At 59.0% G+C, this 14,020-nt stretch overlaps 2 protein-coding genes across 14 annotated transcripts in view; one reads left to right on the forward strand and one right to left on the reverse strand.

Moving 5' to 3' along the window:
* The window catches only part of LOC122394713 (peroxidase-like), a 28,683-nt gene extending 25,252 nt beyond the window's left edge, over positions 1-3,431 (forward strand). The window contains exon 17 of one of the 2 annotated variants that reach the window (XM_043391795.1): positions 2,288-3,431. In XM_043391795.1, coding sequence (XP_043247730.1) covers positions 2,288-2,983 — 696 coding nt within the window. In that variant the 3' untranslated portion in view covers positions 2,984-3,431. Of the gene's footprint in view, positions 1-710; positions 1,296-2,287 lie in introns of those variants that run through there. The other variant, XM_043391796.1, reaches the window with a different exon arrangement.
* The window catches only part of LOC122394711 (aspartyl/asparaginyl beta-hydroxylase-like), a 35,224-nt gene continuing 24,559 nt past the window's right edge, over positions 3,356-14,020 (reverse strand). For all 12 annotated transcript variants that reach the window (XM_043391789.1, XM_043391785.1, XM_043391782.1 and 9 more), the window contains 3 exons: positions 5,655-5,872; positions 4,900-5,047; positions 3,356-3,945 (listed from right to left, as the gene is read on the reverse strand). In XM_043391789.1, coding sequence (XP_043247724.1) covers positions 3,795-3,945; positions 4,900-5,047; positions 5,655-5,872 — 517 coding nt within the window. In that variant the 3' untranslated portion in view covers positions 3,356-3,794. The remainder of the gene's footprint in view (positions 3,946-4,899; positions 5,048-5,654; positions 5,873-14,020) is intronic.

Genomic DNA, 14,020 nt, shown 5'->3' on the forward strand with positions numbered 1-14,020 from the left:
CAGGACACGGAGACACTGGCACGTACAACCGCAGTCGAAATTCCTTCTAGAGCAGAGTAGATGTAAATTCATTCAAAATCTTTCATCCATCCACTTCATTTCTATGGAATAATGGCCTTTACTTCACCGATGCACGTCATTTTCAAACGCTCATAGCTCTGTTGAATGCCGTTAGTCTCTAAGTAGTTATTTCGGTGTTGCTACTTAGATTTTACATTGTAATGGCCAGGAAGGACAATGTCCCGCCTGTTAAGAATACAGTAAAAGGCCATCAATCATTTTAATGGTACACGGTAAACTGGATGCCAGATGGTAGCAGGAAACTATCCGAAAACCTCGGCTACCCAGCTTTCCTTGTACGGCGAAATGATTGAGGTACAACGCCGCGGTATGTTGAAATTGACCGTTGCGGCCATTTGAAGCAACATCTCTTGCTTGTACTCCTCACTGAATGTGTTCTGGCCCGCCCATGTTACGTTCAATCAGTTACCAACACTCAATCCACAGTCAGCACTTTCAGCGCTTCCTGCATTTGTTATTCCACACAGCCCCACAAAACACACACTGACAGAAGCACGCACACACACAGACACGCGCTGCCTCGATAACTGGGCGGTGACGGTTGGGCGCGGGCGACGGGACCCAGAGACGGACGGGGGCGACCTGACGGCAGCCAGTGACGCGCCGCCGCCGGTGTGCCGGTGTTTCAGACGGGCCTGAGCGGCCTCTCGGCGCGCCTCACATGGCCTCCGACAGGGCCCGGCTGGTGAGCGGGCCGGACGGCGCGCGCGCAGCCTCCGCGGCGGCGCTCAGCTGCTGTACCTGCCAGGGAGAGAGAGGACGACCGACTCCGACTAAATTACACTTCCGGAGGGATGTCAGCAAATTTGGACCGATTGAGGGGGTAGGGGGGGGGGGGGGTAGTTGCAATATCGTCAGGAGAAACTACACGACGGGAGACCAAAAATGTTGAAGAGCTTTTTGTGTCAAATCCAACTAACACCCTGTACAGAGATAATTTATTGTTGAGGAGCGATGACGGACGTATGGATTTCCGGATGTTTGGGGTGGGTGGGTGTGGAACCGGGGACAGACAGTCGTCTTTCGTCTTCGGTCGACCTACGGACGGATCCACGACCCGACAAGTGTCGACCTGTGCCACCGTGTCCCGGACGGGCGGCGCGCAGTCGGACGGCGGCGGCGGTCCGCGGTCGGCCGGTCCGCCCGCTCAGGGAGGGCTCTCAGCCACCGATGACCGGTCAGCGGCCGCCGCCGCCGGCCGGACTCCGGGTCCCTCAGCGCCGCGCTGAGGGAGGGACGCGAGGGACGGGGGGGAGGGATGGGAGGGAGGGGAGGGGCGAGTGCGTGTGCGATGTGTCGGGTCGGACGGCGAACTGAGGGCGGCGGCGCCGCGGCGGAGCGGGCGCGGACTCGGCCGGGGCCCGCCGCACCGCGCGGCCCCGGCCCGCCGCGTCCCACCCCTGTCCGCAGTCGCCACGGGCGCACGTTGTTACTGCAGGTGTGTGAGAGAGTCAGAGAGAAGTGGAGAGACGGCGCCGGGGCGAGCGGGACGGGCGAGATATGCAGGGCACAACAAATACCGTGTGGCTGAAGCGTTTCTCTCTTGCCCATCTGTGAATAGTGTAAATAAATACGACAGTAAATCGCGTGTTAATCGGTTGGTAAAAGGGATTCCCGTCTGCTTTAAAGGCACTCCGTGCCAAAATAAAGTGACTCGTCTTCATGGTAAGCCTAAACTCCAACTACCCTGTGCGTTGTTGAACGGCCATAAATAAATCCAATCATTTAAACGGGCTGTCGAGGCATTACGCTCTCGTGAGAGCCGACTCCGTTAATTCAACGTCTAAACGCCGCAGTGACCCCCCGTTAAAAAGATTTCCAGTGTCTACTAATTCCTGTAAACCACCGCTGAATCTGCACAGCTCTTCGACGCCACAGGTAAGCTAAATGATATCGCCGCCAACTTCGCTTTAAACTAAACCTTGTCAGAACGCACGACGCGAAGTAAAGCGTACGCCCATCGCTCATCGGAATAAAGAGCAGTGAACGTGATCGTAAACGACTTTTGTGTTATTAAACTTGTTCGTTTTCCACTGTGTCTTAAACGTGTCATTTCAGCTGCATTGACCAGTCCCACTGAGCCAACTGTTTATTACGCTCCGCCGTGTTTCGTCAGCTCTTCGCCAGTTTGTCTGTGCTCAGTCAGTCTCATGCCCTCCCAAACCTCCGCCCTCCGCCAGCCCCAGCTGACCGTCTCCGTTTGCAGGTGTATGACACCAAGTCGCCGCAGCAGGTGATGTTCGTCGTACCGCCGAGCAAGGCGCACCGGCCGCAGTCGTACCAGACGCCCGTCTACGTGCCACGCCCGCAGTACGGCTACCAGACCACCCCGCCGCAGTACGGCGCATCGAAAACCGACCCGCACAGCCTCGTGCACGGACAGAGCTTCGGCGAGTCGCGGCCGTCCGCGGAGTATGGCGCGCCCCAGCCGCAACAGAGCTACGGACCGCCGCCCAAGCAGGAGTACGGACCTCCTCCCAAGCAGGAGTATGGACCCCCGCCTAAGCAGGAGTATACACCTCCGAAACAGGAGTACGGTCCTCCTCCCAAGCAGGAGTACGGACCTCCGCCTAAGCAGGAGTACGGTGTACCCAAGCAGGTGTACACACCTCCCAAACAGGAGTACGGACCCCCGCCCAAGCAGGAGTACGGAGTCCCCAAACCCCAGGAGTCCTACGGCGCGCCCGCCAAGCTCCAGGAGTCTTACGGAGCGCCCCAGCCCCAGGAGTCGTACGGCCCTCCTCCGTCCCAGGAGTACGGCCCTCCTCCCTCTCAGGAGTACGGTCCCCCGCCGCAGCCTCACGGCCGACCGCGGGGTTACGGTCGCTCACGGCCCCACGGCCGGCAGCCGTGCTGCCAGAGCCCGTGGCGGCCGATCATCCACCGCCGGCCGCGGTACTGAGTAGCCAGGTCCGCGGTGCCAGGGGCTGAGGGCGAGCGAGCGGGTGGCGAGCGAGTGACGCGTGTGTCGAGTATTTACAGCAGCGTAGCGTGTTGGTAGTGAGCTGTGCCTATGCGACCGAGCGCGTGCCTGCGAGTGTGTGTCTGTGTGTTGGTGTGCTGTTACGGGCGGGGGCCGCCGATCGTTTGGTGAGAACGGCGCCGGCCGGCCGCGGTGCCGGTCGGTCGCCCCAGTGTCGCTCAAGTTGTGCTGATGAGACGGGGAGGGCGGGGTGGGGACGCCGGCGGCGACACGCCACATATCGCGGCCGGGTGTCGGCAGGAACCCAGAGAGTATTCAATGACCGCGCGCTGCCCGCCACACCAGAGAAGCTATGTCGCGTCGACGCCTCAGTCGGCGCACCCTGTATTTCGTCCATGTCATCGAATAATAAAAGGTCGGTCTGTAATCTGTATAGTGAGTGAGTGAGCCGTGAGGCATCGCCGGCTGCCGCGGCTGGCGAACCGGCAGCATCCAACACCTACAACACTCCGGCAAGAGGTCCGCCGCGCCCGGCGGTCACACCGGTTCACAGGGATCATCACCGGCTCACAGGGGTCGCCACAGGGGAGGGGTGGGGGGGGGGGGTCACAGCTGAGTTGAGAGTAGCACCGCATCCAATCACAATAGGTCACACATCGGTCCTTAGCGGCCACTGCGCAGCGTCCGGCGAACACACGTCACTCCGCGCGCCAGTCCAGTCTCTCCGCACCGACCTCGGCTGGCGGGCGCGCTCGGCAGCTGCTGGGGAGTCGGCGCCGCCGCCGAGAGATCAGATGGAGGTGAGCGTGCGCCGCTCGTCCTCGGTCAGCTCCGGGTGCCAGATGTCGACAATCAGCACGAACCGCGACTCGGTGCCCTCGTTCCAGACGTCGTGTTCGAAACTGTCGTCAATGATGAGCACCTTGCCCTCTTCCCAGGTCCTGGAACACGGTAGAAACGACGGTAACTCAGTGGCAAGGGTACAGGTTGATACGACATTGGGACCGTAAGACTGCAGATAATGCTATTGCTACCTAGTTGCCAGGGCGGTCAGGGTTCCTGTGCAGCTATTAGCTGCAGAGTGCAGACCACCTGGTCAGTGTCACACGGCCGAGGAACCCGGGTAGCGGGACCAAGGCCCTGCACAGAGACGGGCTGCACCGCCGGCCACTGTTCTCAGGGTAGGAGAAAGGGGCGCACGAGGGCTAATCCCGAACCAAGGTCGGGGTGCAGCCCCAAACGACCCAATGCCACTGACTTCTCACTGCTCATCGTGAGGAGAGTAAAATTACGCAGATGTGCTGACAATCTTTTGATGGGATTGATTGATGTTTCCAGTATCAGACTATCAAAGGGTCTCATCAGGGGTGGTTTTGCAAAAGCGCCATCGGGAGCTGAATAGGTTTTTCATTCATTTGCCGGAAAGTATGCTGTTAAAAACGCACGACAGCAGAATTCCAGCCCGCTGTTGGGCTGTCGTGGCTACCGTCGTCAGAGAGATACGGTGGCAGTGCAGAGCGACTGCCAGGAACATTCCTGAGTCTGACCATATATCCAGCTCGAAACGGAGCGCAATTTTGTCCTCTGAATCACGGCCGCAGTGGCCCGTTCAGCTCACGTCAGAGCTGACCTGCAAAAATGCCGCCCGCGCACACTACACCAATCCGCACCATCTATAATCCGCGTCTCTACATCTCACAGCAGTAGCGGTCAGCAGTGTGGGTAAACAAAAACCAGCCCGTGCAGCCTGCAGGCCGGCCGGTCCCCTCCTGCTCGCAGTCCGGCGCGCACGGTCACCGCTCGCACGCTATCCTACCCAAGATTTAACCTACCCCACCCCCTCTCCACGGCCCGGTCCTGGAAACCCCGGACCGCGGCCGACAGCGGCTGCGTACCTTTTCTCGCCGGCCACACGAATGCCGGTGCCGGGCGGCACTTTGATGCCCAGGTGGAGCCGCAGACGGCAGTTGGTCGGACCCGTGTGCGGCCACACGGTCGTACCCGGCGCCAGCATGCTGAACTTGACCTGGCCGCGCCGGCAGCCTGTCGACGGAACGCAGCGGGGTGTCAGATGTATCAGACACGGTGGCCGGCGGATATCGTGTTAACGACAGCCTTCGTGAGACACACGCTGGGCGGAGCCGGAGCGCAGATAGGCCGCAGATATCGTTAGTAACAAACAGGACACAGATCGAGGCGAACTATAGATCAATTAGCGCGGCTAAGTCGCAGGGAAGTAACAACCGAGAAGGTCAGTAAAAGTGAACACAGCAAGGACGCTAACGGAAGGTCGCCCATTCCGAGAAACAGCCGGGTTTCGGTAATTACAGTCGCGCTCGGACCAAACGGGCCGCCGGCACGCCACGCTGACATACCGCGCCGTCAGAACGCGTGCACAGCGGGCGTAGTAACGCACCGCGCTGACACGGCGTGTCCCTGAGAGGGCGGCCGGCATACGGCGAAAACAGACCACTTTGTGTATCGGCTCCGCCCTCCCCTCCCCGCACAGCCCTGTATCGACTCAACCCACCCCTCCCCGCACAGCCCTGTATCGACTCCACACTCCCCCCTCCGGCCTCCCCCCCCCAAACACAAGCAGCCCTGTATCGACTCCATCCTCCCCTCCCCACACAGCCCTCCACGCCCGTACCTGCGGCCTCGGGGAACTTGTCGATGATCTCGCACGTGCGTGGCGTCTTGACGCAGGCGTACTGGTTCTTCCGGCCGCGCCGGTACATGGTGTACTGTTTCCAGTCGCCCTCTTTGCTGAGCTGCTCCTGCTCCGGCTGGAAGCCGTCCTCAGGCCGCTCGGAGTCGAGCAGCGCCAGCATCTCCCCGCGGATGGTGGGGAACTGGGCCTCCAGCTCGCTGTGGGGAGAGGCGGGGAGGGTGGTGAGCGGGGAGGGAGTTGCGGCACGGTCCCCACTACCCAGACACCAGTGCGGCGATCCCCAGAGCAGATAAAAACTAAGCAGTTCCAGCGGTGGCTTCACTGAGACCAGAAGAGCGTCAGAGCTGAAGAAAATGACGTAATAAGGAAAAAAAGCGAAACAATTAGGAAGGTGACGCTAAATACCTAAAGCGCAAAAAAAATATCGGGGCAAACAAATGACGCACAGCTGGAGCGATTTGGCCAACTGTGTGACGGTTTCAGTCATTCCCAACAGTTGGTTATTTAGCTGCTATTGTGGCTGCTCGTACCGTACCACCCGACATTTGTCTGTTTAGCTGCTATTGTGGCTGCCCGTACCGCACCACCCCCCAGATGTGTGCGGTGGTCCGGTGAGGCCGCGTACTGTCCAAGGCCGGCACGGCGCCCGGCTGAGTTACCACCTCCCATACCACGCCTCTCCCTCCTCCCTGCCTCCCAATGGCACGGCACGGAGAACGACATAAATCACCGCACCGGACGCAGTAACTCATACTGCGGCCAGCATTCATAATGCATAAGCATGGCCATTTCAATGATTTATCCCGTGTTTTGCTGCGCTCTTCATGAAAAACAAACCACAATAGCAAGTAAATACTCTCATAGTGCAGCATGAAAAGCGGATATAATACAACAAAATGACGCTGAGTCACAGCACGAAACAGTGAGCGGCCATGTTGCGATCTAACAAGCATAGTAGGTCAGCCGGATGGTCAAGGTCATCTAGCCTGTAGCAAGTCAGGTCGGAAGGCTAAGTCAGCGCTGAACATAGCCGCCGCCGCCGACCGACACATTCCGGCAGCCGGGACTTGCGTGCCTCCATGGATGCAATTCAGCACGCAACCATTCATTGTTGACTCATGACATGAGAAATTGAACTATGCATAGGAAAAAACTGCGCGTTGGAATATCTACCTCAAAAACAAGCCGCGCGAATGTGCGCTCTGATGCGACTCTGACTGCTGCGCGGCCAGGATACCCATGACAATCCATCAGGGCCGCCTGAGTTGCGTCAGGGGCAGGTCCGTGCCAGTGGGAGCCCCGGCGCGCAGCGGAGGCAGCCTTGTAGGTCAATGGGCCAGCTGGCGCCCGGGGTGGGGCGGCGGCGGCGGCGGTCCAACTGGCTCAGGGTCGGCTGGCGGTCCGCCGAGGGCCGGCCGGCGGACCGGCTGACCGGCAGGACCTGACGTGACGCCACCCGGGACACCGGCACAGGCACCTCCACGGCGACGACTATCGCACGCTACATCGCACTTTATGCACGCATCTTCTACACGCACGTAGACGACACGCACAGGAAGGGAAGGTCACGCGTGTGGTCCGTCCGTCCGTTCGTCCGTCCGTGGGGAGGCATCCACCGCCACGGCCCTGAGACGGCCGTCGGAGCAGACTCCTCCGCTTGTCTGGCGCACACGGCCGCAGGAGTAGCGTGCCGTCTGCGTGCCAGCCAATACTGACCTGCCTCACGTGGGCCGGCGGCAGCGGAGGCATCCGGCCATTACTGGCCGACGGCGGCTGAGCGCCAATATGTGCCGGTAAAAACTGGTAAAAAAGGCCCCACCGGACACAGCGGCGGATGGCAGGCCAGCGGTGTCTCGACAGGCGAGGACAAACATCTCGCAGGGTTCACTGAACACGACCCAGCACCAATGACGGAACGAATCAATCCGACGCAACAGCCGCGGCAGCACAATAAACACGCCATAAAACGTGATTCGACATTGGTCTCGGGTCCTTAACCCAATAACATGTCATTAAGCCCCGTGAGCACCGAGGGCCGGCTTTCGGACCGATTCGCCGGTCCTGAGGCGGATCATTGGCAGAGATGCTGCCAGGGGTTCGGACTCGGTGACCAGTCTCGGTCACTCGGTCACTGGCGACTCCATGACCATCAAAACGTGCAAAAGGTAACGTGTATGTGACGGAGACTACCGGACCATGAAGGCCATGGTATGACTTCTGTCAATCTGGCAATGACTTCTGTCGATCTGAAAAAGACTGACGAACAGCATCGGCGTATGGCGATGAGTTTGAAAACAGCATCTTGTGGAAAATGCACATGACACCAGCGCCGATTAACCCTCTGACAGCCGCTCCTAGAACCGTGCCCTTATCAGACCTCTTTGTTGAGGCGGCGTGACATGAGCGCATTCCTTCAGAGCGTGGGTCTGCCACGCGGCCGTTTGCAGTTTTGATTCGTGAGCTCTGGTCGTGACCGCGGTCTCACAGAGGGTCGCCAGGGTGGAACGGGTAGGGACCGTGCCCGTCCGGACAGCACCGGACAATAGACCGACGCAGAGCACGACGGGACAACGCCGCTTAACTCCGGTCACAAGCGGGGGACAGGGCCAGAGCTCAGCGGCTGCCAGGCGGGCTCTCCAGCAGCCATGCGAGCGGAGTTCGTGATGGGGTGGCTGTGACCCGACACTAAGCGAATTAACTTGTCCCAGTGCTGTTTAGTGTATAGATAGGTACTTATGAATTATGATCAAACCAATCGTCCGGAAGCGGGAATCAAGAGAGTGGTCACCATCTTTGAATGAAATGGTCTGGCGTTGCCCACCAAATGGGAAGCTTCGAAACGGTAAAGTCCATGTTTTAGCGCTTGATTCTTTTATTCTTCCAGGCCGCGCCGCACCCGCCGTGCGCGGCTCTCTCCTTATCTCCTTGTCTCTGTCCTCCCTCCCTCCTCTCTCCCTCTCTCATGAACCCCGCCCTGTTCGACCCTGAGTGGCCGGCAGTGTAGTGCGGAACAGCCGGCGGCGCAGGCGCGGCCAGACCAGTCTGAGTCCGCCGCCGCTGCCGGCGGAGTCGGGCAGTCGCCGGGTCCGACGAACATAGAACAGGGCAGGGCGGGGCCAGCACAGGGCACACGGACCCCTGAGGTCGACCGAAGGCTGACTGGTTCATCGCCGTGGCGAACCGGTAGGTCGTCGGGCAAACGGTCCGCCGTCCGGCCGCTGGAGGTCGACCGGGGACGGGGAATCTGGAAGGGAACGGATCGGCGCGGGGCACGCAGCCTCCTCCGGACCGGCCGCAGAGCCAGGCGGCGTTAGACAGGTCCGCACCACAGCCATAGGTCCGCTCCTCAGTGCCGGACCTATGGCGGACCTATGGCTCCATCGAGCCGCGGTCACTGCCACCGTGAGAGCGGCCATCCCCGGACCGTTCCCGGAGTCATACCTCCCCCGGCCCGCCCCTCCCCGCTCCCACGAGGGCTTGGAGACGGCCGCTGGAGATGGTTAACTGCACGGACTTTTTTTGCCGTATTATCCAGGGATCAAGTTGGTGGAGAGCAGACTTATCCGGTAGCTCCCAGGCCAAGTGCCCTTGCAGGGGATTCAATTCAGCGGAATGAGAATACAGCACTGCAGAGCTTCTATTCAAAACAATAGAGAAAATCGCAGCAGAGCACCGAAAAAACAGCGGCATTCGCAGCATACGAGCTGGTGTAACCTTGACTGCAGCGTGTCAGGGAATCCACAGCCGAGGCTGAAGCATTTTATAGTGGAGACGGACGCTAGGCCGGTCCTTGGCGGGGGCGACGCACTGATAACAGCTCGGCAGGGGTATGTAGCGGCGTGCGCAGAGACCGCCCACTGTGCGCATACCCGCCCGGCGCCCGCTGATCACAATCCAGGGCGACCTTGAAAAAGGACAAAGAATGGCTCAGTAATAAATGGCCACTAAAGTAACGGCATTTCTTTAATTTTACCTGCCCTCAGCTTGACATAGCCCAACCTTGAACCAGTATCTTGTGAACGGTCGAGACAACAACTTCTCACATCGTGCCATTAATCTCGTTTCGTTCCAGCTGTCGGGCTCTGGTCCAATCATGTCAATGTCGGGTCACAATCTCGGACTCAGATACGTGTAACAGTTCAAAGTCACCTCAGTGACGCGATACATTCCTTGCTGTTCAGTGCTGGCTGGCTGTCAGCTCACGTCAGTCAGAAGGGTGGAAAGATGTTCAAACGCCACACGCACCACCTCCATGGACCGTGATCCTCTGCTAAACGCAGTCTAGGCCTGGTCCAGAACACCGTGACATACAGGGTGTCCCGAAAGTTTTGCAACATCCGTTTTCCCATATGTTTTGTCTCTACCGCTAATATCAACGTTCCACTGGCAACCTTCCGCTTGTCCCAGGTAGACGGCGCGACTGCCCACCCGACCCAGCGGCGGTTATTGCCGCGGGGCACGGCTGACCCGTCTGGGGCGGCCGCCGTCTGACCTTAGGTCAGTCGCAGACATGAAGGTGGCCGGACGGGTAACGCGCAGAGAGGCGGTGCGCTCCCGCGCGATCGGGTTGCTGGAAGGTGGCGTGGCGCAGGGGGTTGTCGCAGAGAAGCTGGGCGTCGATCGGACCACTGTCTACCGGTGGTGGAAACGTTTTCGCGACGGCAAACCGTTAGCCGACAAGAAACGTTCAGGCCGGCCGCGTGCCGTGTCCAACGTCGCCAGAATCGTCTGTGCCAAAGCTGCTGGCAAGCGTGGCCAAAGCGTCAGGAAATTGGCCACGCGGCTGACGCGAAAGGGTTACCCGGTGTCAAAGTCGAGTGTCCATCGGTTCATGACCCAGTCGAAGCATTTCCGGTCGTACAAAAGATCAAAACAGCCGAAAATGACAAGAAAACAGAAGCTTGCAAGATTGGAATTTTGCAAGAGGGTAAAAAATTGGGGCTTCGATGAGTTCAAGAACGTCATCTGGTCCGACGAGTCCATCTTCGAAATCCAGCACACGCCAAATCGGCAAAACGATCGAGTCTGGGCGAAATCTCGCGACGAAGTGCCCCCGGTTGAAACCATCAAGCACCCCGCGAAACTCATGGTGTGGGGCGGAATGACCGCACAGGGCCTGACTGAACTTCACGTGGTGCCAAAAAACCAGACTGTCAACACCGCAAACTACGTGTCCGAGATTCTGGAGGGCTCACTTCTGCCGGCGGTCAACCGTAAGAGCAGCAATGGCGGTGTCACGGAGAAGAAAATCGTCGACCGGAGGTCAGAAGGAATTTTTATGCAAGATGGCGCACCAGCACACACCGCAAAGCGGACACAAGAATGGTGTGCGGAACACCTCCCAGGGTTTTGGGGTAAAGGGGAGTGGCCTGGCAACTCCCCCGACCTAAACCCGATAGAGAATGTGTGGGCAATCATGAAGGAGAGCCTCGACCAGCAGGAGCCCGCCACCAACCTGGGTCAGCTCGAGCGCCGGCTGAAGAAGGCCTGGAGAGACATCTCCGCGGACACACTGCGCCGCCTGGTGGCCAGCATGCCATCACGTGTCCAGAAGTGTGCCCGGCTTCGCGGTGACTATGTTGGTTGTTAAATAAAGCGGAAAGGACAACTCTGAAGTGTTTGATTTACAACGTTAAGGATGTTGCAAAACTTTCGGGACACCCTGTACATATCTGCAGCTGAGACAACATGAACACGGTCGTCGTGAGATAGGAAATCAAGCAAGAATATGCACTTAGCCTACTGATTCATGATCATTCATATGAATCAAATTATATGTCCGAAAACCACATCAGCAATGACAACGCTTTCACCTTTTTCAGAGCGCATTGGCGACGAGGTCTGCAATGGTGCAGCTAGCTACCTGCTTCGCCACGACAGCACCAGGGCTGTGTCCGTGTTAGTGTTGGTGCCGGTGGTACTTTGATCCTTCGACGAAGGCCAGGCTCGAGGCTGAGGCAGGGCGGCGGCAGGTGTGAATTCACAGAGCTCCCACTCTCGAACGGCGCCAGACGGCTGAGGAAAATATTGGGACCACCTGCGACCCACTGTCACACTGGTATCCGACGGCACCAGCTGGTCAATCCTCTCCGAAAGACATCTGTTGGTCTCAGGAAAGGTGCGACTCCGTAGGCCTGTCGGTATGGCGTCCGGTCCTTCTAACCTCGGCGTTCCGATCAGGCCCACCCACCAGACCCGCGCACTCCTTCGTCACGATGTTATGCTCGTCCGCCAGCTCCAGTTCGGATTACGGCGGCGCCCAGCCCGGCGCAGGTGCGGCGGAAGTGGCTGACTCGGTTTTACTACTACCGCACGGTGCGAACGAGGCGCGGAGCCATCCCACCGGCGGCGGCTGGCCTTGTGACCACATTCTGGCCGCCGAGTGCGATCGTATCGCCGCCACGGCCATCTCCCCGCCGCCTCTTCGGTCACGGAGCCAAGGGCCGGCGGTCCGGTGAGGCCGGTCCGGGACCGCGCGGACCACCGGAGTGGGGACCGTCCAGAGGCGGGACCAAACGGCCGGGCATGTCCATGGTCACTTCACGAGCGGTGGAATTAAGAACTGAGGGAAGAGATGACGGACATAGTTCCGCTGATGTCCATAACGAAAGTTTGCCTCGCTGCCTCCCAAGGAGGTGCCAAGATCAGGTTATGCCAGCGAGCCCTAACAGTTTCCCTATTCCGCAGCATCGCTGCGCTGCGTTCTGGAGGACTCAACAGCGCGGCAGTACAAACTGATCGATCACTGGTCGCGATCAGGAGATACCAGCCCTCAGCGATCGTCGCTGTCCGTCCGAGGCCAGCCTAGGCGTAATTGAGATCTGCATGACGGCATGGGCCGCTGCAGTGGGCGCCTCGGAGGTCTTCTGTTCACCGATCAGGTCATGAGGGCCGAGGGCAGTGGGTTAAGTGGTGTCAGGTCACACCGCACCCAAAGAGTCAACACGCCGTCGTGTCCAAAGCAGCTCCGTGGCTCTCAGCGCCTATAGAAAATGAGCTTATTTCATCCGGCCGTACCGTGACGGTCATATTACAGCCGTGATAGGAAGGTTACCGAGCTCGCGTCCCCGGCTTTGATCCATATATGGTAGCAGCGCATCATATCGCGGCGATAGTGCTTCGCTGCAGCACCAGCCGATGTTTCCTCACGAGTGGTTGTCTGACCTCGTATGCTGAATGCAATTTTAAGCTAGTGACAAATACCGCACTAAAACTAATTGATAACTGGTTTAAGTTCTACCATATCCTGTCGCCGAAGTTTCTGTGGTTACAGCATTCAAGTTAACACAATCGGTTAGATTGGATCAGCTGAGCTCAATGGCAAACTCTTATCATGGATTACAGCAAAACGTTCTCAAAGCCAACCAACATGACCGAACGACCGACCCCGAATTCTGGGTCGGCGGGTGACCTCGGCGGAACACACAGCACCCCTCCCGTGCTATCATGACACCCATCGGAGCGATACGAGCCCGGGAATACATGACGCCTATCTGAGCGACACAAATACGGCTAGACAGACGCGACCACCACAGCCGCCGCGTGTCCCCGCCACGGAGAGATACCATCTCCCTGGACGGCGGCGGTCCGTCACATGTCCACGTGTGTGAGGGGAACAGCTGGCCCGGGTCAGGTCAGGTCAGGGTCGCACAGACCGGCTGTCCTTCCAAGTTCCAACAGCTGGCTCTCTGTGCAAAGTCCACAGATGCTCCACGCTCCATCTAAGACAGCTCAGACCTGACCACCTTGTACGGAACCATCCGTGACAGGCAGCACGCCCAGAGGGGGGAAGGGAAGAGAACAGCCCCCTGACTCCACCCACCACGCCCGGTAGTCACGAACGTTGGCCGAAGCGGTGAACCCTGACTGACTGCCTTCCCCAGAGTCCCCTCTAAGGTCGGAAGGTGGAGTCGACAGGGCCACTGACCCTCCTGGGGTCGGAGAGGGTAGTGTGAGGGCCACATTGAGGTGTGAGGGCAGCTCTGAGGTACCGAGCCGCTCGGCTGCCACCGCCAGACGGGACAATACGTTAGCACTTAATTATCGCTGCTGAGGCTGTCAAAACTTGTGATAATCTCCGCCTTACTGTCCCGGAAGCTGCATGACATCATGACAACCACTGCACACTCCCCGCCCAACACCTTGGAACAATGCTATCTCCAACACGCCCCCGCAGGTGGCCACATCCGCGTACACACGGCGTTCTGTCCGGCCGCAGACAGTGCAGCCGCTGCCAAGGTCGTCCGACGCCGCTCGACCCAGAACGAGACTCGTGTCTGCGTTATTCCTGTATAATCGGCCAGTTTGTTCTGTTTACGACGCTCACTGAGCGCAGCGCCGTGCTT

This window comes from Amphibalanus amphitrite, unplaced genomic scaffold (genome assembly GCF_019059575.1).
Source record: "Amphibalanus amphitrite isolate SeventyFive unplaced genomic scaffold, NRLGWU_Aamphi_draft 000607F_arrow, whole genome shotgun sequence".
In the NCBI taxonomy this organism is placed as follows: domain Eukaryota; kingdom Metazoa; phylum Arthropoda; class Thecostraca; order Balanomorpha; family Balanidae; genus Amphibalanus; species Amphibalanus amphitrite.